General features: G+C 44.5%; 2 protein-coding genes across 4 annotated transcripts in view; one reads left to right on the top strand and one right to left on the bottom strand.

The window, feature by feature from the left end:
• ptprga (protein tyrosine phosphatase receptor type Ga) overlaps window positions 1–10251 on the bottom strand; it is a 366588-nt gene extending 356337 nt beyond the window's left edge. Inside the window, exon 1 of the mRNA XM_072666504.1 lies at window positions 9624–10251. Coding sequence (XP_072522605.1) covers window positions 9624–9711 — 88 coding nt within the window. The 5' untranslated portion in view covers window positions 9712–10251. The remainder of the gene's footprint in view (window positions 1–9623) is intronic.
• An 8779-nt stretch (window positions 10252–19030) lies between these two features.
• The window catches only part of LOC140543092 (bis(5'-adenosyl)-triphosphatase), a 362414-nt gene continuing 357785 nt past the window's right edge, over window positions 19031–23659 (top strand). For 2 of the 3 annotated variants that reach the window (XM_072666108.1, XM_072666107.1), the window contains exons 1-2: window positions 19031–19052; window positions 19348–19444. The gene's annotated coding sequence lies outside the window, so the exon portion shown is untranslated. The remainder of the gene's footprint in view (window positions 19053–19347; window positions 19445–23659) is intronic. The other variant, XM_072666109.1, reaches the window with a different exon arrangement.

Below are 23659 nucleotides of genomic sequence, written 5' to 3'. Positions count from 1 at the left end.
ACTAGATTTTGGAGGAGCATTGCTGTGAGGATTTCATTGCATTTAGCGACAGGAGCAACGTTAGTGAGGTCAGGAGGTGGGGGGGTTAGGCATGGTGCCAATAGGTTCATGTTTATATGTGCCTGAGAGTCCTAATCTATTGGCAGTACTTCTCTACAGGGACTAGACTAGCTGTGTGTGTGTGTGTGTGTGTGAGAGCATTTGCACATCTGTGTCAGCAATGGGTGGAACCTTAGGTAGCCAAATTATTTCATTGGAAGGGGTGTCCACAAAGTTTTGGACATATAGTGTAGACAGACAGACGGATGGATGGATGGATGGATAGATTTGTGTCAGCAATGGGTGGAACCTAAAGCAGCTGAATGTGTATATTAGAAGGGGTGTCCGCAAACATTTGGACGGAGAAGACAGACCAATAAAGCATTAAACAGTAGTACGAATCCCTAAACTGAGAGAGTGCGCGAGAGAGGCCGCAGACGCGCGAGAGAAGTAGACAGTGTGCCGATGTGCAGTTCACTTTAACGGTGAGGCTGCTGACAGCATTAGCTGCTTTCCTCACTACTTGAGCTGGGATAATGGAGACCCTGCACGGAGCAGCGTGAAATCGGCCTGTCGCCCAGAGAGCGCTTCAGCAGGAAGCCAAGCAGGCCTTAGTGCAAGGAATCAAACAGGGCCACAAGAAAAGAGTGCCACATTTTTCAAAAGAGCCTGCTGAACCACCCCCAACACACACACACCGTCAATGCCACCACCACCACGCAAAAAAAAAACAACAACAACAACATGAGACCCTCTGAGAGAATGATGGGAAGTGCCCACCCTTTCCATGCAAAAAAGAACTCAGCGGGCCTTGATGGAAACAATGGAGTGGAACAATGCAGGAAGGCAGGAGCATGGAGCGCAGTTTGACGGGAGACTCCTCCAGCACACACTCCATTAAGCACCGAAATTAAGGCGCAGAAACAGAAACAGACTGCCTGGCATCTTCAGGAGGCTACAAGTTTCTATTCGGCGGAGTATTTCAAGGAATAGTTTGTCGTAAACAAAACAAAGAAATCTCATTTACAGAATTTTCCAATTATAACAGACCTTCTAATGCGTTTTCAGCACAGGGACAGACTGTTATCTAACACAAATAAACACTAATGCCACTGCAATCACACAAAACATTCATCTTCATTTTTGTCATTTTTCACTTTTCGGCGTAAGAAGAAACTAGAATCTGTTTATATTATGTCACATTTTTAGGACGAATGGACCAGTAGAAATGTTTCAAAATACCACGTTTTCGTGAGATCGCTAAAAACGTAAAAATGTTAGCATGTACTTTAGTTAGCGGGACTTTCGTCTTCACTTGAGGTCGTTTTTGTAAACATCAGTGTGTTAAATCCTGTCAGAAAACACACGAGCAAGTCTATTCCCCATTACTTAACAAGTCATGGTTTGAAGCGAGCGTGTTGTCATTTAGCTACATTAGCCTCGTAGCACCGGTCTAAAACTTAAAAACGAAACGTTTTTACTTGAGATACAAGGTTTTTGTGTCAGAGTCATGATCTGTTGACATGCAATCGATTTCCTAACAAGCCGATCATGACGATTTAGGCATACAGTTAGCACAATGCTAATTACCTACATGTTAGCAACTTTAGCATGATCTTAAACCTTAAACCTTTGACGGCACTTGTGTCAATTTCTTTAAACACCAGAGTGTCAAATCCTGTCAGAAATCACACAAGCAAGTGTATTCGAGATTAGTGAACATGTTGACATGGTTTTAAGCGAGCGTGTTGGGATTTAGGCGTCCATTTTCCATGACTTATTAGCTACATTAGCATCGTAGCTCCAGTCTAGTTCTTAAGGAGCTGATTGTGATGGTTTAGCCCAATTTCCTACATGTTAGCCATTTTGACTGCACCGGAGGTCTTTTTTATTAATAACTGTTAAATCCTGTCAGAAAGCACACGAGCAAGTCTATTCACCATTACTTAACAAGTCATGGTTTGAAGCGAGCGTGTTGTCATTTAGCTACATTAGCCTCGTAGCACCGGTCTAAAACTTAAAAACGAAACGTTTTTACTTGAGATACAAGGTTTTTGTGTCAGAGTGATGATCTGTTGACATGCAATCGATTTCCTAACAAGCCGATCATGACGATTTAGGCATACAGTTAGCACAATGCTAATTACCTACATGCTAGCAACTTTAGCATGACCTTTGACGGCACTTGTGTCAATTTCTTTAAACACCAGAGTGTCAAATCCTGTCAGAAATCACACAAGCAAGTCTATCCGAGATTAGTGAACATGCTGACATGGTTTCAAACGAGCGTGTTGGGATTTAGGCGTCCATTTTCCATTACTTATTAGCTACATTAGCACCGTAGCTCCAGTCTAGTTCTTAAGGAGCTGATTGTGACGGTTTAGCCCAATTTCCTAAATGTTAGCCATTTTAGCGTGACTTTTGACTGCACTTGACGTCATTTTTATTAATAACTGTTAAATCCTGTCAGAAACCACACAAGCAAGTCTATTCGAGATCAGTTAACATGTTGACATGGTTTAGGGTAGCTAAGTGTGTGACGATTCAGGCATTCAGTTAGCACAATGCTAATTTCCATTAGGTGTTAGCCACCTTAGCATGACTCGACTGCTCTTGAGGTAATTTCTATAAACCAGTGTGGTAAATCCTGTCAGAAAACACATAATAAGTCTGTTTGAGATTAGTTAACAAGTCAACATGATTTGAAGGGAGTGTTTAGCTACATTAATTTATGTAATTTAGCTACATTAGCCTCGTAGCTCCAGAAGCTACAGAAACTACGGAATGCTAAAATCTTTTTGCACTGAATTAAAAGTTAAGAAAATGATTTTTTCCAGCTCCAGTAAAGCTGTTACTTTGGAGTGCAAGGTTTCCATGTTAGAGCGATGATATGTTGTCTAGCCGGCCAGAAAGCACATAAGCAAGCGATTTCGTAACAAGTTGATCGCGATCGTTTAGGCATACAGTTAGCACAATGCTAATTTCCTACGTTAGCCACTTTAGCATGACTTTTGACGGCACTTGAGTCAATTTCTATAAACACCAGAGTGTCGAATCCTGTCAGAAATCACACGAGCAAGTGTATTCGAGACCAATTAACAAGCCGACATGGTTTAGGGTGGGTAAGTGTGTGACGATTCAGGCATACAGTTAGCACAATGCTAATTATTATTATGTTTTAGCCACCTTAGCATGACCTTTGACGGCACTTGAGGTCATTTCTATAAACACACACACACACACTTTTACATCCATAACAAGCAGTGAAACGCAAATGGCTAAGCTATTAAAGCTTTTTACACCGACTTCTGATAAAGCTGCTATTTTAGAGCTGTGTTATAGCGCTAACAACAATATTAGCAGCCACTTTAGCATGACTGCTGTGCATTAGTGTGTTTATTAGCACAATGCTAATCTCCAGTTCCTGCTAGCTACATTAGCCTTGCAGCTCCAGTGTAAAACTACAGAAGCTAATAGACTACAGCTGAGATAAGGCGTGCGCACAACACACACACACACACACACACACACACACACACACACACACAAAACAACCAGTGCTAACTGCTGAGGGACGGGAGCTGGACAGCATCTCACATGGTCACGCGCCTGCATCGCCCCCTATCTTTTCTAATCAGTGGGTTAGCAGATCTGGGCTAGTGATGACATGTCCCGCGACTGATAAACGGTCTGGTGGACATTAGAGCGGCTCAGCTCCCCTGGCCCGCCTGATAATGGTCGGGGCCGGGAGGGAGAGACAAGGACGGCGATGACGATGATGATGGTGATGGTGATGATGATGGAGATGATAACATCGTTCCGGGGGCCAAGCACCAATCCAATCCCGCCCAAATGTCAGCGCGCGGGGCTCTCTCACTCCAGGGACTTTAAGTGGCCGTTTGGCGAACGGACGTTTAGCAAATTATCCTTTTCTATTAGACGGAGATACGCTTCCTCGCCCCACATAAAAGAAGAAGACGACTCATAAAGGCAGGGAGTCCAGCGCCTCTTAAGAGATTTAAATTACTACTGGGATCCCTGGTGCATGGCGCACCGTCTCCTCCTGGCTCAGAAATAACTGACTAAAATGCTCCCGTTTTCTCACTCTCTCTCTTTCCTTCTTGCTCGCTCGCTCACTCACTCACTCACTCTCCAGACAGAGCTACTTATACCTGAGCCGAGGGATAAAGGAGAAGACTTCCATTTATTTATTTTATTATTTTTTTTTTTTGTAACACATTTTCCCGGCACGACGTATGCCTGGTTAAACCGGACTAGGAGGCACGCTTTCGCTAGAGTGGAGAGGTGAAGCATCACAGATAATACATACACCGTGTTTTTGTAGGTCAGAATGTTCAGATTCATATATACACTATTAGGACAAAAGTATTGGGACGCACCTCCTAATTACACAATTAACTCCCTTTCTGGACTACAGGATCCAGCCACTAGCCCCTAGCCATGCGGGTGGTTCTGTAATAGGAGCCACAGCTGCAACAAGAAGTCAGTTGGTGAAATTGCTTCCCTCCTAGATCTTCCACCATCAGCTGCGAGTGGTATTATTAAGAAAAGTGGAAGCGTTTAGGAACCACAGCAACTCATAAAGACCACGGAACGTCACCGTGCAGGGCCACCGAGTGCTGCTGAGGTCCAAGGTGCGTAAAAGTCTCCAACCCTCTGCTGCCTCGGTTGCTGTTAGAGCTGCTAAGGAGGACCAACTCTATATTAATGCCTTTGGATTCAGAACAGGGTGCCATAAAAACTCGCACTGTCCGTGTAATACGTAGCCGTCCCAATACTTTTGTCCATTAAGTGTACCTCTGGTGAGTTGAGATCAAGCTGTGTAGCCGTCCCTGAGCAGTACAATGGTGCTCCATTGAGGAAGTGAGCACACGCACCGAAGGGGGTAGGCAGCCAGAGAAGCTCCAAGGAAACAACTAGGGGTTAGATGAGGTCAAGGCCACCCCAGCCGTGAATGTTGAGGGAGGGGAAAGCGCCATCCTGCATTTCCACCACCCCCTACTCGCCGTCTTGCCGGTCAACAGGATTAAGTCGGCGACCTTGAGATCCCAAGCCCTCATCTAAAAGCTTTAGGTCCCAGCCATAACATTGATACCACCACCTACCTAATATTGAGAAGGTCCCTCTTGTGCCGCCACAACATATCTGACCATTCAAGGCAAAGACTACACAAGACCTCTAAGGGTGTCCTGTGGTATCTGACGCCAAGAGGTTAGCAGCAGACCCTTTAAGTCCTGCAAACGGTGAGGTCGGACCTCCATGGATCGCATCAATGAGCCTTAGCCGCCCATGACCCTGACGTCGCCGGTTCACCAGTGGTGAATTCATGGAGCACTTTTAGTAGGTACTGACCACTGCATCCCATTAACACCCCAACAACACCCCACCAACAAGACCTGCCTGATGTTCTGGAGATGCCCTGACCCTTCAGTCATCCAGACATCACCCTTTTGATTCTTGTCAAAGTGGCTCAGATTCTTATGCCTCCTCATTTTCCCTGCTTTTAACACCAGCATCACCTTCAAGAACTGACTGTTTACCTGCTGCCTAATATATACAACCACGGTCAACACAGATGCCACTGTACATGTTTTTCCCGTAACCTGCTAGTAGTACTAATGTTATGGCTGATTGATTGCATATTATATTATATGCCGTATGAATCGTTGCAGGATGAGGAAAGCATTTGGAGCATTTCTACTGGTCCATCCATCCTGGAACTCGGAGATTTATGCACTAGGCCTGAAACTAACAATTACTACTAAAATCAATGGAAGGAAAAGGACACGGTAATAATTAGCAGCCTGACTGAAGGAGGAGGCGGCTCTCTGCGAAGACACGCTCCGTTAGATCCCTGCTGGTTTCCCCGAGCTGAAGTGTGCCAGGGGTCCGTTCCGAGACCCCTCTCGGCGGGGTCCACGAGCCGTCCTGCAGCGAGCATCAGCACTTCTCCCTCAGCCAAGAGACGCTCCAGATCTCTGAGGCTTTCGCAGCCGCTGCGTCAGCACTCAGGCCCTCTGCTACAGGAGTGAAGTTTTTGTACACTCATTTCCCTGAACTCCTCTACTCACACCCCCCAATCCCCCCCCCAACCACCACCAACCCCCAACGACATGACAGGGATAAATAAAGTGGCAGTGTTCTCAGTTTCCCCTCGAAACGCCCGTCTGTGTCACCGGCGGCAGGGGCTGAGCATGCAAAAAAGCCTCGCCTGTCTCACCCCGGCAGCAGCTGTGTTAGGGACGGGTCTATCAGAGGAAGACGAGCGCAGAAATGTCACCCCGTATAGCGCGAGAGAGAGAGAGAGAGAGAGAGAGAGAGAGAGAGAGAGAGATACAGATATACAGGGAGAGAGAGAGATTTTTGTCAGAAAGCAGAATAAGTAGGATGGATGATGGGGGAGTGGAAGACACGCATTAAGGAGCACTTTTCTGATACCTGTATTTCTCCCTGCTGCCTGAGCGACTGGAGAAGTGCAGTAAAAAAGCAAAAGATGAAAACGGGGAGGGAGGAAGTAGGAGGGAGTGAGTGAGGGAGTGAGGGAGTGAGTGAGGGAGGGTGAGTGCTGTCTTTTGTTTTGTTATACCGACCGTTTAACAAATAGTGGAGAAGAGAACCACAGATAAAAAGATGGATAGACAGACAGACAGAGAGATAGCTAGGTAGATAGACAGACAATGAGACAGGTAGGTAGGTAGACAGTCTGACAAACAGACATATAGATAGGTAGGTAGGTAGGCATATAGATAAAACAGACGGATAGATAAACTGGTAGACAGACAGATAACTGGATTTACAGACAGACGGATAGATAAATACATATAGACGGACAGACGGATAGAAAAAACAGCTAGAGAGATAGCTAGGTAGATAGATAGACAACGAGACAGGTCGGTAGGTAGACAGTCTGACCAACAGACAGATAGATAGACAGACATATAGATAGGTAGGTAGGTAGACATATAGATAAACAGATGGATAGATAAATTGGTAGACAGACAGATAACTGGATTTACCGTCTGTCTGGATAGATAAATACATATAGCCGGACAGACAGACGGACGAAGGCACAGCAAGAAAGACAGATGGACAGATAGATACGCAGACAGAGCGATCGTACAGAGCGAGATCAGGTGGAACGATGCTGCACTGTCCTGCTAACAGAGCTTCGAGTCGAGCCAGCGGGGCAGAACCAACATCAGTATCTGGGGGCACCTCAGGACGGGCGTTCGCCCCTTTGGCATGGATGTCTTATTCATGGAGATCTCGTTACTCTTCTAATCAAAGCCCTCCTCTGTTTGGAGAGCAACACAGCTACAGAGTTCGAGGCAAGGCACACCTCTCTTTGCCCATTTGAAGAAAGGCAGGCACCCTCTCATGCTCCGTTTGAAGAGAAGCACCCCAGGTTCTGAGTCCGAGCGGGCTGGCTTCTTCTCCACAGTCCCAAGCAGAGGGAATGCGAGATGAAGCCCAAACAAAAAAAGCAGTAGTAACACAGCAGCGGTACACTCAACAAAGGCTGGCAACAAACACTCCCTGCCTCTTCCAGCGCATATATATATATATATATATATGCATTATGTACAGCGTATTATCTGCACCGCTCAGGGTTATGTACCCCCCATTAAATGAGCTGCTGATATTTTGTTTATTTATTTATTTTATTTTATTATTTGGTAGCGGCTCCGAGCGAGGGAACAGGGACATGAAGCGCTGGGGATTTTATTACTGTATGCAAAAAGCCTGGCAAATGAGATGCCACACTGATTACAGGAAACTATCAACTTGCCCATAAGTGGGTCAGAGATGGAAGGCGAAAGTGTTTCGATCGTAGGATTTATTTGCATTTCTTCGTGCACAGTGATATCAAACGAATGCAAACTGGCTGGGTAAACACACAGGGCATATATTGGCATTTCAATGAGATTTGCAAGCACACACACACACACACACTCATGTTTGTGACCAACAGGGACACACACATCCCCAATTATACTAGTGCTGTTGCTTTTCCAAAAGTTCCTCCGTGAAAGTCTGAAGGCGTAACTCCACTCAATACATACTCAATAGTCAGTGGACCCGTCATTCATTCAGGAGTCAATGCGTCTACAATGCGTTTATCTAGGTAGGAGGAGGGGGGGGGGCAAGATCCCCTCCAAGGAACTCGGCACAAAAGTCCAAGACCAAGAGGTGCGGCTGTGTAGCGCCGGCCAACCTTGGAGGTGACTTCTAGGAGAAGCGTTGAACTGAGCTGCATGTTCAGACGGACAATCCATCCATCCATCCATCCATCCATCCATCCTTCTGGCGGTCCTTTCACTCCACATGCATCCAAGGCTACAGTCGGCAGTGAGCTTCTGGTGCTGGAGCTGGTGCTGGAGAAATCTCTCTCTCACACACACACACACACACACACTCTCACACACACTCACTCACTCAGTCAAGGTCATTAGCAATAAGACGACACATCTTGCACACTGAAAAGACTACCGAAGCTGTGTGTAGATGGGTTTTTTCTTTGCGTTTCTGGTGTTTCTAGAAAGCGCAGATGCCAAAAGCATTCACGTTTACGATTCTCCCACGATTCGGTGTGGAGAAGAAGCATCATCATCATCACCATCAGCAGCAACAGCAGCAGCAGCAGCAGCAGCAGCAGCCTGAGCAAGGCTGGGAATGTTCTCCAAGGCATCGTCCCAGCTGGCACAAACACACGGCGTCATGTTTGTAACAACAAGAGAAAAACGTCAGAAATCAGAAAGAAAAACGTACCGCGTAAAAACGCGTAATTACGCGCGTCAAAACGCAACGATATTGGCATCATTTTAAAACGCACCCTTTAAACGTTTCCTTTGTAGTATAGTCCCTAATAACGAGTCCAAACAATGGAAAAAAGAAACGCGTTTGGGGATTTCTTTGCTTTCGTTTCGCCTGTCAAAACGTGCCAAACGTCCATCCCCTCTTTAGCGCTTAAACACGTACCGCCGTCCCATCATCCAATCCATCTCCCACCAGCTCGCTGCTCACTGCTCAGTCACGTACGGAGAGGCGAGGGAAGGCGATTATTTGGCTGCTACACTCAGCACGACCGTCATCCGTTAACCAGCCAAGCCCGGGTGCATGCACATACGCTGGCACATACGCTGGCACATACGCTGGCACATGCACTGGAATGGCTGGGACGCACACTGGACCACTGGGAACCGACACATGAAAGCAGACCCTGTTTAAACGGGCTTAGTGGCCACTTAGTGGTACCAACAGATCCGTCATACTAACAGACCCGTCCCTCCATCTCCGTGGCAGCCCACGGGGAATCTAGGAATTCCAGCGCTGGGGGGCTGGATTGGGAAAACGCGCGTCCACCAGCTTTGCGCTTTGCGCTTTGCGCACAAAACACTGACCCAGTGGCGTGTGCGTGTGTGCGTGCGCGCATGTGTGTGTGTTAGAGAGAGAGAAAGGGGGGTTTAGAAGGGAGTTTGCCAGAATCCGTACACACACACACACACATACACACACTTAGCTAAGGAAGGAGGGAGGAGAGAACCACGAGAGCCCAAACTTACCGGGATGGCAGTCCGCCCAGAGAAGCACGCAGGCGGACAAGACGAAGGACAGAATCCGCCAACAGCACGGTTGCAGTAGCCTCCGCATGTCCCACCGCACATGGAGGGCTGGCAGCAGAGCAACTGTTGACAGAGTTATCCGTCTGCTGAAGGGCTGAAGGAGGAGGGCAGGGGTGGATAGGAAAAGTAAAAAATTCAAAACGCGATTCTCTGTAGTTTTGGTGTTGTTGGGGATTTTTGCGCAAACGCTGCGCCGACCGGGACGAACGCCTCGCCTGGGAACGCGGAGGAATGTTCCCCCCCAACTTGGAGGAGAGGCAGGAAACTGTTTTTTTTTTCACCCCCTCTCTCTCTCTCTCTCTCCAGAAGGAAAAAAAAGGGAAGAAAAGCTCTCGGACGGCGAAGCTAGTACTCCAGATGGAGAAACACGACGGCAGAGGCGAGCAGTTCGTGTGGAAAAGGAGGAGGAGAGGCGAGGAGCAGCGCGGTAGTCCACGGAGCGGCAGCGGCGGAGCAGCCGAGCTTTAGCCGAGAGCAGTGAGGGGCAGAGCTGGAGCTGGAGGCGCGCTGCTCGCTGTCCCTTCCGCCATCCAGCGAGCCGGAGCCGGAGTCTGGCGGAGACTTTCAAACAGGCTGGAGAGAAAAGGAGAGAGAGGGAGAGGGTAGAGCGAGGGAGGGAGACAGAGGGAGAGAGAGGGAGAGGGAGGGAGAGAGAGAGGGAGGGAGGGACGGACCGCTGGATCCTAGCGCCGAGGAGTAGCGAGCGCTTTCAGGCGACCAAAAAACAACAAAAACGGTGCTGTAAAACCTCCTGCAGTCCAGAAGTCTGAGGAAACACAAAAACAGGGTGTTTATGTATTTATTTAAACCAAGAAACGTTTCAATAAATGTTCAAGAAAATGTCTGAAATGTCGGACTATTTAGTAAAACTTTAAAGGGCCCATATGCTACATTTTTCTGGTTGGTATCTACATTTCCCCAATTCACATTCCTGTGGGTTTCTGTACCAAACATTACAACACACAGAAGGTAAGAGCATTAAGTAAGCAAAACACACAATGTAGGATGTTTTTTGTTTATATTTAAACCTGGAAATAAGACAAACTTTAAGAATATTAAATAGTAAAGGTTAAACTAGCAGTTAGTAAAACTTTAAAGGGCCCATATGCTACATTTTCCCAATTCAAATTCCCGTGGGTTTCTTTACCAAAAGTTACAACAAACAGAAAGCAAAGTAAGAGCATTAAGTAAGCGAAACACACAATCTAGGATGTTTTTTTTTTTATTTAAACCTGGAAACGAGACAAACTTTAAGAATATTCAATAGTAAAGGTTAAACTAGCAGTTAGTAAAACTTTAAAGGGCCCATATGCTACATTTTTCTGGTTGGTACATTTTCCCAATTCACATTCCTGTGGGTTTCTGTACCAAACATTACAACAAACAGAAAGCAAAGTAAGAGCATTAAGTAAGCGAAACACACAATCTAGGATGTTTTTTTTTTTTATTTAAACCTGGAAATGAGACAAACGTTAAGAATATTCAATAGTAAAGGTTAAACTAGCAGTTAGTAAAACTTTAAAGGGCCCATATGCTACATTTTTCTGGTTGGTAAATTTTCCCGATTCTCATTCCTGTGGGTTTCTGTTCCAAAAACAGCCATATGCTGCCTTCAAGTCCACCTCGGAAGTCCGTACTTACAACTTTGGAGCTCGTAATTTCTGTCCTGGAAACATCACAAAAAACGTTTTTTTATATTTACTTATATTTCATTTACAGTTACTGCAAACAAAACAATCAGAGAGCAAAGTATGAGCATTAAGTGAGCGACATTTCTATACAGTAAGAAGTATCAGTAGCGTATTTTTTAAACGTGTGAATAGACTAGCTAGCTAAATAGCTAACGCATAACTAAGTTTAACATAACTTTTCCCATTTAATCCCAATTTGGGATTACCAGTTAGCCCACCTGTTCATAGCTCCCCCTAGCATTAGCAATGCTCCTGACTCTAGGAGGGTAAGCACTTAACACGTCACCTCCAAAACAAAGCAAAGCCAGTCAACGCCTTACCGGCTAACGGACACCTATGCCGGCCTACATTGCTTGGGAATGTTGAGGCGAAATAGCGCCATCTACCCACGCAACTGTGCTCTCTCAGACTCCGGCTGCTGATGGCAAATCAGCATGGTTGCAGGATGCGAACTCACGCCCCCAGGCCGTAGCGGCTGTCCAATAGACCATTAAGCTTCACTCTCCATTCGGCCTGTTGAATTCATTATTTTTGTGATGTCACAAAAAGACCTATTCAACCCCCATACATAGGCCCCGCCCATTTACATATATACGTTCTTTTCACGTATCAGTCTAGGGCCTATTTGGGTGTATTTGGACTGGATTCGTTTATTAAGGGGGTCAAAAAGTGAGTTGTCCGGCTGCAGTAGAATGTCTTAGTACATCCAGCATCTATCAGGACCTGCACTGTTCGTCTCTTGTTGGGATTTTTATGAATTATTTTGTTCATAACGAAATGCTAAAGTGCAGGAGGTGGGAGAAACAGACAAGCAGTGCTGGAGCTAAACCAACAGAACGAGATGAAATTGTATGAAACGAAATAAGGTGTCTGGGACTAAATGTAAAGGACAGAAATGGAATCAAGGGAGGCGAATTCAGTTCATCACACAACTTTGAGCCAAATGTTAAAGACTTATTATGCTACGCCTTGCAAATCGCTTGGGCTTTTTGTTTAAGCACTTGAGTCTGGCTAAATGGAAGTGGTTACAACCCACCTGTGATTCTGAAATGCGTCCAGATTGCTGGAAATAGCCCACTATTCATCGTAATTGGTCTGCATTACTGTATCAGAAGAGCCTGCCAATAATCAGTCATTTCTAGTGTTCCTAATTAGAAGCTGAAATGCATTACCGGTCACTTGGAGTGACCATTTTTCTCACAGTGTGTCTCTCTTCTGTAAATCCAGATTTCAAGGTTCCAGCTGAAGCTCGTCTCAAAGCAGACTCTTACGCAGCGATGGCGTGAGGGAGTGAATGGAGGGACAAGGCGCATACAGTTGGCCTTGGCAAATCCAGCGACGCTGCAGCTTCTGCTGTGAAATAATGAATGTTTACGAAAGCCGCGGCCTGTCTTCAGTGCGGCTAAATACACAATGCATGTTTAGAGGACACTTCTGCGAGACATGATGCACGGACCACCGCAAAACATTCACCCACTCACTGAGGCCTTGGTCAAGGTGTGCATTACCTTGCAATCAGCATCTACTCCAAGGATTTATTATTTTTTTTTTTTGTGGATTAAAAAAAAAACAAAAACAAGGTCAAGAGGTCAAGAGGCAGAGTAATACAAGGAATTTTTGTGGAGGTCTTGGCCCAGAGCTTTGCAGGTTAGCGCCAACTGTCCACCTTCATCTTCACTCATGGTTCTGTCTTGAACCTGTTGTTATGTTAAAGGTTCACATTCCTCTGGTTCTTGTTAAAAAAAGAAAAAAGCCCCAACTCTCAAATTGACATGATAAATAGAGGTCAAACGAACGCGCTGAGGCACAATGCAGTGAGCAGAAGCATTTTATCGATATCCAAGAGCCACATTGACCACCTCTCCGATGCTGTGTGGGTTTGACCTTTTCAGTGTTTGGAACCTTTTCAGCCTCCATGTGAAGAATGGCCTGTTCGTTCTTTCTGCAGCGCTGTAAGAAAACCTGGGCCAGGGCAACAGCTGCTCTCCAAGCACATGTGTGGAGTGGGTGAAAAGTAAAATCTGGGAATCCATAAGCAGGAGCCAAATCCGAAGGCCTTCAACACTGGCCGTCAGAGAGAATCGCTCACGTGTTGTTTTTTGGTAGCGATCAGATTTGTTGCTTAAATCAGATTGTTCGGATGGGAGTAGCCTCCCATATTCACTCCCATATCCACATTGCTTGCCATATTAATAAAGAATGCTAACAGCTACCATTAATGAGCTTAGATGCAGATGTAGATATGTACCCTGACTCACTGACTGTGACTTCACTCCTACAATTAAAGGTGCTGCAAAAGGTTCTTTGGGCGATACCATAGAACAGAGGTCTTCAAATCTGGACCTTGAATCCAGTTCCTGGTCCTGGACTTTGTAATCCGTGGGGTAGGTGTGACACTAGCTGTGTAATTGCAAGAGACGCACAATGATTTTAAAGCTGCTATTTTGATGTAAAAATCTACATAGTGTTGCTTTAACTGTTCCATTAACTTCTAGCAAGAGCAAAATACAGGATTGGAAACTGGACTTAAGGTCCAGATTTGAAAACTTGGGCCATAGAAGATCCAGTTTTGGTTTCATAAAGAACCGTCTGTGAGAGTGAGCCTTTAAAGCCTTCACGCTAGCACTTTTCATCCACCACAATATTACAGACTTAGCGAACAGGCTAATAAGCCCTTCCAGTGGCATTCTCAGACAGGTTTCCTCTGCAAATTAGTACACTAATGCTAGGCTAGCATCAGCTTCCTCTGAGTCACATGAAACAAGCTACCATCTTTTCAAACCTGGACCTGGACCAGCTAAAAGCTTTTGGAGGAGAACGCTAAATGCTAATTCTGTAACCCTATTATGTTAGCGGACAGACACCCATGCTGGATGGCATCTCTCTATAAGCATGTGCTGCAGCATCGGCATCGGCACATCGGCATTGCTTCACACCTCTTGCGTCACCGTTCCCAGCGTTTGCATACTTTGATGCCAGAGCCAGGGTAGTGCTTTAGCGCAAAGCTGTTGAGCTACGTAGCTGGAAGCTGCGATTTCTTGCACAGTACAGACAAGGACACGGGTTCCAACGTAAACACAGGCTCCTAGGTATGAACCAGTAGGTCTGAACCAGCTATCCAGCAACACTATGGAAAATTGCCATTTTTTGCTACTGGGCTCCCCCTACAGTATGATTTGAGCCGTCACTGAAGGACACGCTTTTCTGGACGAGCTGAGGACTAACGTGGTGGAGTAATATTACAAGTCGTATATTACATATACATATATTCTCGGGTTATGCAGTTCAGCTTCTCCCAAGTTTCATACTCCCAGAGTAGCAACAACAGCGGCGCTATTCTCCATATTGCAGTCAATGGAGCATCAACATGGTTTGAAGCTGCTATTTTAATGAAAAAATGGCACTTAGTGTTGCACCTTTAAGCGATGGGGTAAGCTCAGGATAAGCTCGGGATGGGCTCATGGTGGTGGGGGAAGGTTTCCAGTTGGGAAGGGCCATCTCTACCTACCCAGAGAGAGCCAGAGAGGCCAATTAGGCTCTCTGGGACTCCCAGCCACAGATGTCTGTGGCATCACCTGAGATTGAACCTGGCCACGCTTAGACTGCTGCACCACTTGGGAGCTTCTTCAGAGACAGGGAGCTGGAGATATACCTTCATAGGCTTCAGATATTCCGAAAAATCAGATCTGAACTGACGGCTCATCTGAAGGTCGTCCTCAGGCCTTGATGACCAACTTATACGAGATACAGCCCACCTCAGCACCTGTCTACACGTCTCCTACATCTCCAGCATGTCCTCAATGCCAGAGACTGTGTTGTTCATGACATCTCCTGACCATGTCCCTCACTCCTCAACCTCCTCAATCACTTGATGAGTGATGTGGCATCTTGCCTGGTCTTTTTGACCAATCAGAAAGGCCCGGATCCTTTCAAAGACACGGAAAACAGTTGCCAAACATCAGTGTATGACATATAACCGTCTGCGCCTGAACTCTTGGACACTTTCCATTGTAAACCTGCAGGTTTTTGAGAGCGTATACAGTATCGAGGATTAGACCTGGAAGAAAGCCTTTATTATTAACAGGAGCTTTATTTCCCTTCCTCCTGTTCAGAGCTATGGCTTTCGTTATTCCTGTTAATGAGGCTCCGGACTCTCCGCTGTTTACATAGCCGGTGCATTTGTTTGTATTTATCGTGTAAACAGTATAGAGAGAAAAGGGAGAACGGTCCTGAAGCAGATGGGCAATGTATGACTAATATAATGAGCTGCGGATCAGAGTCCTTGATAAGCCAGAGATAATACAGCACTGGCTGATAATTCACTTTTATTTATGATGCCGTTCTAACAGAGGCGACCTTGTCATCCCGAACAAACTCGTGATTACTTTAATGCAACGCTGACAGAAATGCAGGATCGAGCAGCAGAGAATACCTGAGGCCTGTGAAGCCTTTCCAAGCTGCCGTTCATGCTGTAGGCCAAGGCTGGGGGACTCCTGGAGGTCCTGGAGGGATGAGTAGTTCAGTAATTCTACGAAACCCCGTGCAGTTTCCTCATTGCAATTATCCACATTTTAATTAAGAGCTTAATTTAAAAGATATCTGTATGTTCATTCTCCAGAAACTATATACTTCCCACCATTTTCCCACCAATCAGGCCTAAAATCCTGATTAGTAGTATCCTTCTTATTCAGATAGAGGAGCCATATTCACAGTACGGTGACGGGGTGGCAATATCCTGACCTAGCACACATGGCAATCAATATATATAATTTTTTTTTGAAAATGTACATTAATAGTGTAAAATATATAAATTAATAAATAAATAAATACATAAAGATAAGTTGCTAGCCTCCACCCTCCCAGCACAAGTGCACTAAATCCCAGAGAAAATTGGGGAAAATCCCAAAATTTCCCTGTCTTATTAAGTATGTGTGTGTGTGTGTGTCAGGTGTTGGGTCGAGCTTGATGAAACCCTCTCTAACAACAAAAAACCCAACAAACAAATGATGTAATAGAACTGCCCAGGGACGTACATCCGGTAGCGATAGCGGCAGCGCCGAAAGCGCGGTCCTGCGTTAGCAAGATTAGCCGGCGTAGATATGGCAGCAAGTGTGTGACTTTGAGCCAGTGTCAAGCATCAACCAGCACTAAGACATCCTGAGCTTTTCCAGTTTAACATATGTATTATAACATATATATTACACATAGCTGTGACAGTTAGTGGAGCGGGAGTCTGATGTTTGCTAAGCTTATCTACACTGAAGCGCCCCCCTGCCTAACAGGACACCACTGTCACATTTAAGGGTCTAGCTAGCGTTAGCTCTTAATGGATGTGTGATCATCTATGAGCAGAACAGATAGCTACTGGATACCTGATCCACGGCCCCTGTCATTTAAAGCAACAGTACATTATTGGTACTGTAGTGTGTACTGTAGTGTACACTACTGTATATGGTAGTGTGACGGGGTGGTAAGTCAAACTGAGGGACGCACACAAATCCTAAAATCGAATAATATTGTAGATGAAAATGGTTCGGCTCACCACCTCAAACCTAACCCCAGCAAGACAGTACATGCTGTACATCCCGGAAACTGCTGGACTTAAAAACGATCTCGCCATCTCCTTTGAGAACTCACTGGTCACTCCAGATTTCTCTCAAAGTCCAGCGCTCGCTGTCTTCAAACCCAGACTGAAGACCCTCCTCTTCTGAGAGGACTTACTGACTGGTGTTTAGTAGAGTCTAAACTTAGAGGATCTTTGAATGATTAGTCTATTCTAACTAGCTGAGGTTTTTCTTGGCTAAACAGCAAAGCACTTTTGTAAGTCGCTCTGGATAAGTTTCAGGTTTATTTGTCATTTGCACAACATGTCAGGACATTTATGCATTGAAATGCTTGTGGTAAGGCTCAGGTTGATGCTCTACAGGAGGACAAAACTATATACATACTAAACATATTAAAATATAGTTATCTAAACATTATATTAAATAAATACAAAATACAAACAAACTATACACAAAATACAGAATATACAAAGACAGGGGGGATCTGTGGAAATTCTTTGATATGTACATTTATGAGACAGATAAGTCTAAGGATAGTCTGAATAAGATATAAATATAAATATGAATAAGATATGGATAAGAGCGTCTGCTAAATGCCTTAAATGTAAATGTAAAATGTACGAATGAGGAATGAATAGAAATAGTATGAGTCTTTAAGAAATAGTATATGTTTTCTCATATATCATCTTATTAATAGCGTTGAGCTTTGGAAACACATTTAGGCACATGTTTAATGCATCTCATCAGACGTTGCGGACGCAAATGGCACCCGTGTTATGAAATGCCTTTTACAACTGATACAACTTAGCAGGTAATTCTCAGGTTTAGCGGTTTCATCAGAGCAGAGAAATCGAAAACAAACGGTGCTAGACTGTGCTGGACTGTGCTGGACTGTGCTGGCCCTCAGTTTCCCACCCTGCTTTAGGCCTAGTCCTACTTTTTTTTTTTTCTTCCTATTTTCTGGTCATTAAATAATACAACTTAAATCAATTATTCAGCTCTCACATTAATACCAAGCGTCCTTTGCCAAGGATCAATCAGGGATTTACGATCATATTAAAGAAGAATGCCTGTACAGCACTCTTTGTCCAAAACCGTAGCTTCCAGGAATCCATTTAAAGCACGTCGTATATTTGGTCTCCTCTATGACCCGCTCGAATGAATGCTTTAAAGTTGAATTAATCTGTACAGAGCGGAGAAAGGTGTCTGGGTGGGGTGGCGGTGGTGGTAACTACTGGCGACAAGACTGCAGCTTTATTATGGCGAGGCCTGTCCTATCCAGATGTTGTATCTGTTATCAGACATCTGGATGGCCGTAAATCAGCGTCTTCCCTCACGTCAAGCCTCACCCATCCCGTTCAAACAGAACATGGCATTTATGAGAGCTCCTGACAGAAGTCCAGCACTAAGCGGCCTACGGAGAAGCGCGTGTCCCAGTGAAAACTTTGTTTCTGGCTCAGGCTGAGGCGAAATTTACAGCTCAAATTAAAGGCTTCATAAAGCTCGCAGATGCTGACACGCTCTTGGTTACTCTTTTTCCCCCCCATCCTTTCATAATTGGTACAAAACGACTTCAGTCTGTCTGTTTAACTGAGTGTTTAATTAATTGCCCTGTAATGAGAGAAAGACACGGCCCTCGGGATGGGGTGGGGTGCGGTGGGTTTAGGGGGAGCCTGCGCTGGTTGACCTCAGTATTAAAAATCCACAGACCACAGTTTTGCCTTTTGAATTTCCATCTTTGCTCCAAGCTGTTGCACATTTTAGACACCCGAAGCCCCACATTAGTGTTGCCTGATTGCTAGCCAAGCTTATTTGGCTAATCTGCATAAAATATATTTTTTATTAATTTTTTTTTATTTTTTTACTATTTTTATTCTAATTTTGATTAAATAAAACGTCATTAAAATGAATAAAACCGTCACAGGACAGATAAACATTACGAACGCATGGCCAAAACCACGTGTGAGCGATCGTTAATGTGGGATGTGGGACGTGTAGTGGGACGTGTAGTTTTTGTTTTCATTGCTGTCAGTTAACGCGATTGTCTTTTGAGCGCATAAAAACTACATTTCCCATGATGCTTCGCCAGCCGCGGTGCACCGCCTACACGGACGGTGAGTACTTGCCGTCTGCTCAGGCAATGTGTGCTGTTTTCTCCACTCTGTGGTGAAATTCAGCCGTTTATTAGCCCCGTAATTCAATGTGACAACAGACAGCTTGATTTCGGGGTGAAATTACGTTAAGATGCTTGAGTCTGATTGAGTGACGGTGCACAGTTTAATGGTTTATCCAGGGCGAGTGGAAGTAGCACGGTGGCTAAAGCCGTTAGCATCAATTCAGTGGTGGAGAGAGACGCCAGTCCTTCCTCATTCGTGTGCTGAAACCTCTGTGTTTACTGTGTTACTTCAGGTGCTGCAGGGCTGTAGGGGAGGTGTAAGCTAGGCTGCAGACTCCAGTCCTGGAGGGGCTGACCTCTGGACAGCTGGGTGATCTGGCAGCTCCACCAGTAAGTTATGGTGCTCATGGCATGACAGCATAGTCCCCCAGACTGGGAGTCATGGTGTGTTGGCTCACTGGCATGTAGTGGTGTTAACCACTCCGCCAAGCCAGCTCAGGTGCGTCCGAGCAGGTCATCTCTGCAGTGCTGCAGTCCTCCAGGACTTGACTCCAGAGCTTGAACAGCCTGGTGATTAAATATGTAAATATGGACGGATCAGAAAATGACGATACATAAGGCATCACTGGTCAGCTGATCAAACTGCTGGGCTATTCCCGGTGATTACACAGTCAGTAGTAACATATGGCCATAATATCCTATATGGGTATATATATCTCGCTGTCCAGTGAAAGACTAGTCTAGTGTCTAGGGCTGGACGATATGGTAAAAATACTGTGTCGCGATACTTAATGACCTAATACACGATATTTATCACGATACATGTGATCACAGAATAAAACAGGACAGATTTTTGTAAGCTACTATTCGGATACTCTCCTGTACGGAGTACCGTTATATTTTTAACGCTGCACTTCATCTAATTAAACCAGTCTAATCACACCGCAGCTGATCAGTGTTTATTAAGCACTAACAGTCTCCTCCATGAATAGAAAAGCTTACTGTTAACACCATAACATAAGGTTGTGGGTTCGATTCCCGGGCTCGGCAAGCTGCCACTGTTGGGCCCTTGAGCAAGGCCCTTGAGCAAGGCCCTTTACCCTCTCTGCTCCCCGGGCGCTGGAGTTGGCTGCCCACCGCTCTGGGTGTGTGTGTACTCACTGCCCCTAGTTCACTAGTGTGTGTGTTTGTGTGTGTGTGTTCACTACCACAGATGGGTTAAATGCGGAGGACACATTTTGCTGTGCGGTGTACACTGCGCTTTAATTTGTCACGATACAATACAATAGCATCATATTGCCCAGCTAACAGGACTTAACAGGAGAAGGCAAAAAATGGTCTGAGATTTAAATGGATGAATTGAATGTACAATATGAGCTTTAGTCCAAGACGTTTAGAGCATATCTATTGGTCCAGTTATTCAAAAGGTTTTTCACAGTGTACAGAAACAGCAACAGGGTTCAGACTATGAGGAAAACTGAAAAATGACAAATATGAAGATATGTTTTATATTGAACTGCAGCAGTACATATTTTCTATTCAATACTTTGGTGCCGTTTTTATGTTCTTTCTTTATTTGGGGTGATAGTTTGTCTATGGCTAAAGGACCAATAGAAATGCTCCAAAATGACTAAAATTCATTTAAACTCCATTGAAAGTGAGGAAAGTTTTCTTCTGCTGTAAAGTTGCGAGGGTAAGATATTTATTGTTATTATTAGTATATGTTGTTAATATGAGACTTTTTACAGTAACAATTTGGGCTATATGTGGTCCCAGATGTAATTGCAATCATCCATGTTATTGTCATTTTAAAACCACTTATTGCTGCGTAATGATGTAATTACATCCTTTTAAAATGCAAGCCACTTTTTTTCACTTTCATATTTTGTTTGTCTGCACCTGTTTGTAGCCTCCCCTAGCACTAGCAATGCTCTTGACACTAGGAGGGTCTCCTCCGATACATGCGAAGCCAGCCATGCTCTGAGAAAAGTGCAAGGTCCTCAGCTATATATATATATATATATATATATATATATATATATATATATATAAAAAATTTTTTATTATTTTTTTTTATTATTATTATTAATATTTTGGCAGGGATTGTTTTAAAACACCTAGTCCTGCCTAACACATCTTTCTAGAGCTGGGCAACATGATTAGTCTGTGATTTGCATGTATTGTGATAAATGTTGTGGTATGTGAAAACAAAATCTTTAAATATCGTAATGTAATATTTTTATATCGTCCAGCCCTACGTCTTCCCCTGTTGCAGTGTGCTCTGTGTGTATGGAGGCACCGTTATTTAGGCATTGGTCATTGCACGACAAAACAATCGGCAATAAGGAGGTCAGCAAAAATTGCTGAGGTCATATTTATGTATTGTATAATAAATTGGTACCGTAATTATTGAGGCAGGTCTGGTGAAATAAGTGAACAAATCCTCTGTAAAAGAAATTGAAGCATTTCTATTGGCCGATCCATCAAAAAAATAAAACTGCCAGATTCATATTATTCAAACAGTGAAATACACTTCTGTGTGAAAAGGTTTTTGCGTGACAGTAACACAACACACCTGATCCTACGCATTAACAAGCCCTACCAGCCACTTCCTACACCATCCCTTCATGGAAGGGGTCATTAATGACTGACTATTATTTGAATGGAGCTGCATTCTCAGCACAGCTGTCACACCAACACGGCAGTGGTACGAGTGCATCATCAGGCCCAGCAGTGGTTTTAAGCATATCAGTTTCCCTCCTGGGTGGAGAGTGATCCATGACACTGTCTAAACAAGACCTGTGGTCAGAAACTGATTACTAATGAAGGGTTAGAGAGACGGCTAATGCGTAATTGTAAATGAAACAGAAGAGCTAATGTAGACCGTTTTTTCTAATTATAGGCCTATCGCCAACAGGGGGGCAACGATTAATCGACTTAGTCGACAAAACCGATGACCAAATGAGCTGGCAACTAATTTAATAGTGGATTAGTTGATGACATCATAGTCCGTGTTTCTCACTGCTTGCAGTAGTAACGGAGCGCGTGGATAAAATCTGTATGTTTGTAAACACTGAGCCACAAGAGCCATTAAGCAACACATCGATCACGGCCTCCGTCACTGTGGTGTCTGTGTGGAGAGTGGGGTTATGTCTGTTAGGTGTCGGCATCTCATATGGAAAAGAGACAATCAGCTTGCTTGTTACAAATAAGTCCCGCCCTTCAACAAAGAGCCAATCAGCTTGTGAGTTGCGAATATGTCCCACCCTTCAAAAAAAGAACCAATCATCTTGCTAGTTATGAATAAGTCCCGTCCTTCAACAAAAAGAGCTAATCAGTTTGCTTGTTACTAATAAGTCCCGCCCTTCAACAGAAAGAACCAATCAGCTTGCTAGTTATGAATAAGTCCGGCCTTCAACAAATAGCCAATCAGCTTGTGAGTCATGAATATGTCTCACCCTTCAAAAAAAGAACCAATCATCTTGCTAGTTACTAATAAGTCCCGTCCTTCAACAAAAAGAGCTAATCAGTTTGCTACTTAGTAAGAAGTCCCGGCCTTCAACAGAAAGAGCCAGTCAACTTACTAGTTACTAATAAGTCCCGCCCTTCAACAAAAAGAGCCAGTCAACTTACTAGTTACTAATAAGTCCAACCCTTCAACACAAATAGCCAATCATCTTGCTACTTAGTAAGAAGTCCCGCCCTTCGACAAAAAGAGCCAATCAACTTACTAGTTACTAATAAGTCCCGCTCTTATTATTGGGGATCCCGGGAGGTCCAGGACTGGTGGCAACCCTTTACAGAAGGGGGCTGATGAACTGGCCTTCAGCCTATGGTATGTAAGTGCACCTCCATGGTAGGTGTTTCTGTAAAAATGGCAGGTTTGTGGAGGTACGGGGTATGAGCGTGTAAACTGGCAGGTCAGTGGTTTTATTAACGAGTGATGAGTTCAACTGGGAAATAAGACCCTCTACAGGAACGTGGTCCGCCAGCCAGCCAGTCAGCACAGGATCACAGTTCACCTGCTGATAGAAGCTATGGCAGCATACTGAGAACAAGCTGGATATGAGATATTAATAAAAGTCCGTACGGATCAGAACTAGCTGAGGTTGTTTGATTGTAACCTCAAGGTGAACGTTCTCACTCGGCTACAAAGCCTACAAAGACTCCATTAGTCCACTGTGCTATTAGAGTGCTGCAGTTACACAGGCATTTTTACTGCGCAGATACAGAAATGAGTGAATAGTCACAGCTGTGTGAAATTGTATGAACATAGCTGCCAGGCAGCCGTACTACCCAGGCTTGAACAATACCCATATTATGAATGCTATAGTTATTCCAGGAGCTCAGTGGGATTTATTTAGTTGCCATTAATGGTAATGTTAAAGTAATCACTAGGAGACCACTTTTCCTCCCTCAGCGCATTTGTGGCATGACGTGGCCTAGCCTATGCTATGCAAATATTTTATTATTATTGTTCTTCTTATTATTTTAGTAGTTTATTTATTTATTTAATGAATTAAAAGCGCTGAAATTGTGACCCTGCTATGTCCGGTATTTCCCTGAAAGCTTTGAAATGAGCGAGGCTTCCACATGAGAGGACAC

Source organism: Salminus brasiliensis, chromosome 21 (genome assembly GCF_030463535.1).
Source record: "Salminus brasiliensis chromosome 21, fSalBra1.hap2, whole genome shotgun sequence".
Classification (NCBI taxonomy): domain Eukaryota; kingdom Metazoa; phylum Chordata; class Actinopteri; order Characiformes; family Bryconidae; genus Salminus; species Salminus brasiliensis.
This window is presented reverse-complemented; position numbering and strand designations above follow the sequence as displayed.